A 1,007-nucleotide genomic window follows, 5' to 3' on the forward strand; every position below is an offset into this window, starting at 1 on the left:
TCTAGTTCAGTTCTAGTTCAGTTCTAGTTCAGTTCTAGTTCAGTTCTAGTTCAGTTCTAGTTCAGTTCTAGTTCAGTTCTAGTTTAGTTCTAGTTCAGTTCAAGTTCATTTCTAGTTCAGTTCTAGTTCAGTTCTAGTTAGGTTTTAGTTAAGTCCTAGTTCAGTTCTCACCTCCATTTTTCAAACCATCTTCGCCATATTTATCATATAATTCCCTTTTATTTTTATCCGATAACACTTCATAAGCCTCAGCGACCTCTTTGAATTTCTCTTCAGCATTGGCGGCTTTATTCTTATCGGGATGATAACGTAACGCCAGTTTTCTGTAGGCTTTTTTGATTTCTTCATCAGTGGCAGTTTTCGGAATTTCCAATGTTTTATAAAAATCTTTTGCCATTCTGTATGTGTGTGTGAATTTCTGTGTATGTAACTATAATTATAATGGACGATGCTGGGGTGGGCTAATATTTATTTATCCAGTTGGTTCCAAGTAATACTTAAAACTTTAATAAAGAGAATAGCAAGTAAAATTTTAAATTATATTTTATAAGAGAAAAAACTCACCAATTTTCCTAAATTTAATTGTAAACAATTTTGTGATTTTTAGATCCGTTTCCTCTAGTTTAAACTGTTGATTCCTTAATATTATTCAATGTTGTATTGTCCAGCAATAAAAGCATCTTTTCGTAACCAACATTTGACAAGATCTTTTAATTTAAATTGAGAATTTGTAGAAATTTTAGTTTTATTCAGCAGTCTTTACTAAAATTAAATAATAAGGAAATAAATATTTTATTAATTTTTAAGGTCACTTAAAAAAACAACAAATAATATTTTGCTTAAAATATTTCAAAACAAAGTATAAATTCTAATTGACAATTGTATTTAAAATAGAAGGAAATTTTCGAAAATAATTTGAAATACAGAGTTGATTTTTTAAGAAGTGTGCTAAACTAAGGAATAAATTTCCTTTCTCTAGTCCTTTTTCCCCTCCTTAAATGACTCAT

The 1,007-nt window shown here is 28.6% G+C and overlaps 1 protein-coding gene across 1 annotated transcript in view; it reads right to left on the reverse strand.

Moving 5' to 3' along the window:
• Positions 1–786, reverse strand: part of LOC111687240 (dnaJ protein homolog 1) — a 3,500-nt gene extending 2,714 nt beyond the window's left edge. Inside the window, exons 1-2 of the mRNA XM_046948585.1 lie at positions 565–786; positions 164–503 (exon numbers count right to left, since the gene is read on the reverse strand). Of these exons, the coding sequence (XP_046804541.1) occupies positions 164–397 (234 nt within the window). The 5' untranslated portion in view covers positions 398–503; positions 565–786. The remainder of the gene's footprint in view (positions 1–163; positions 504–564) is intronic.
• Positions 787–1,007: the final 221 nt, after the last annotated feature.

Source organism: Lucilia cuprina, chromosome 2 (genome assembly GCF_022045245.1).
Source record: "Lucilia cuprina isolate Lc7/37 chromosome 2, ASM2204524v1, whole genome shotgun sequence".
In the NCBI taxonomy this organism is placed as follows: Eukaryota; Metazoa; Arthropoda; class Insecta; order Diptera; family Calliphoridae; genus Lucilia; species Lucilia cuprina.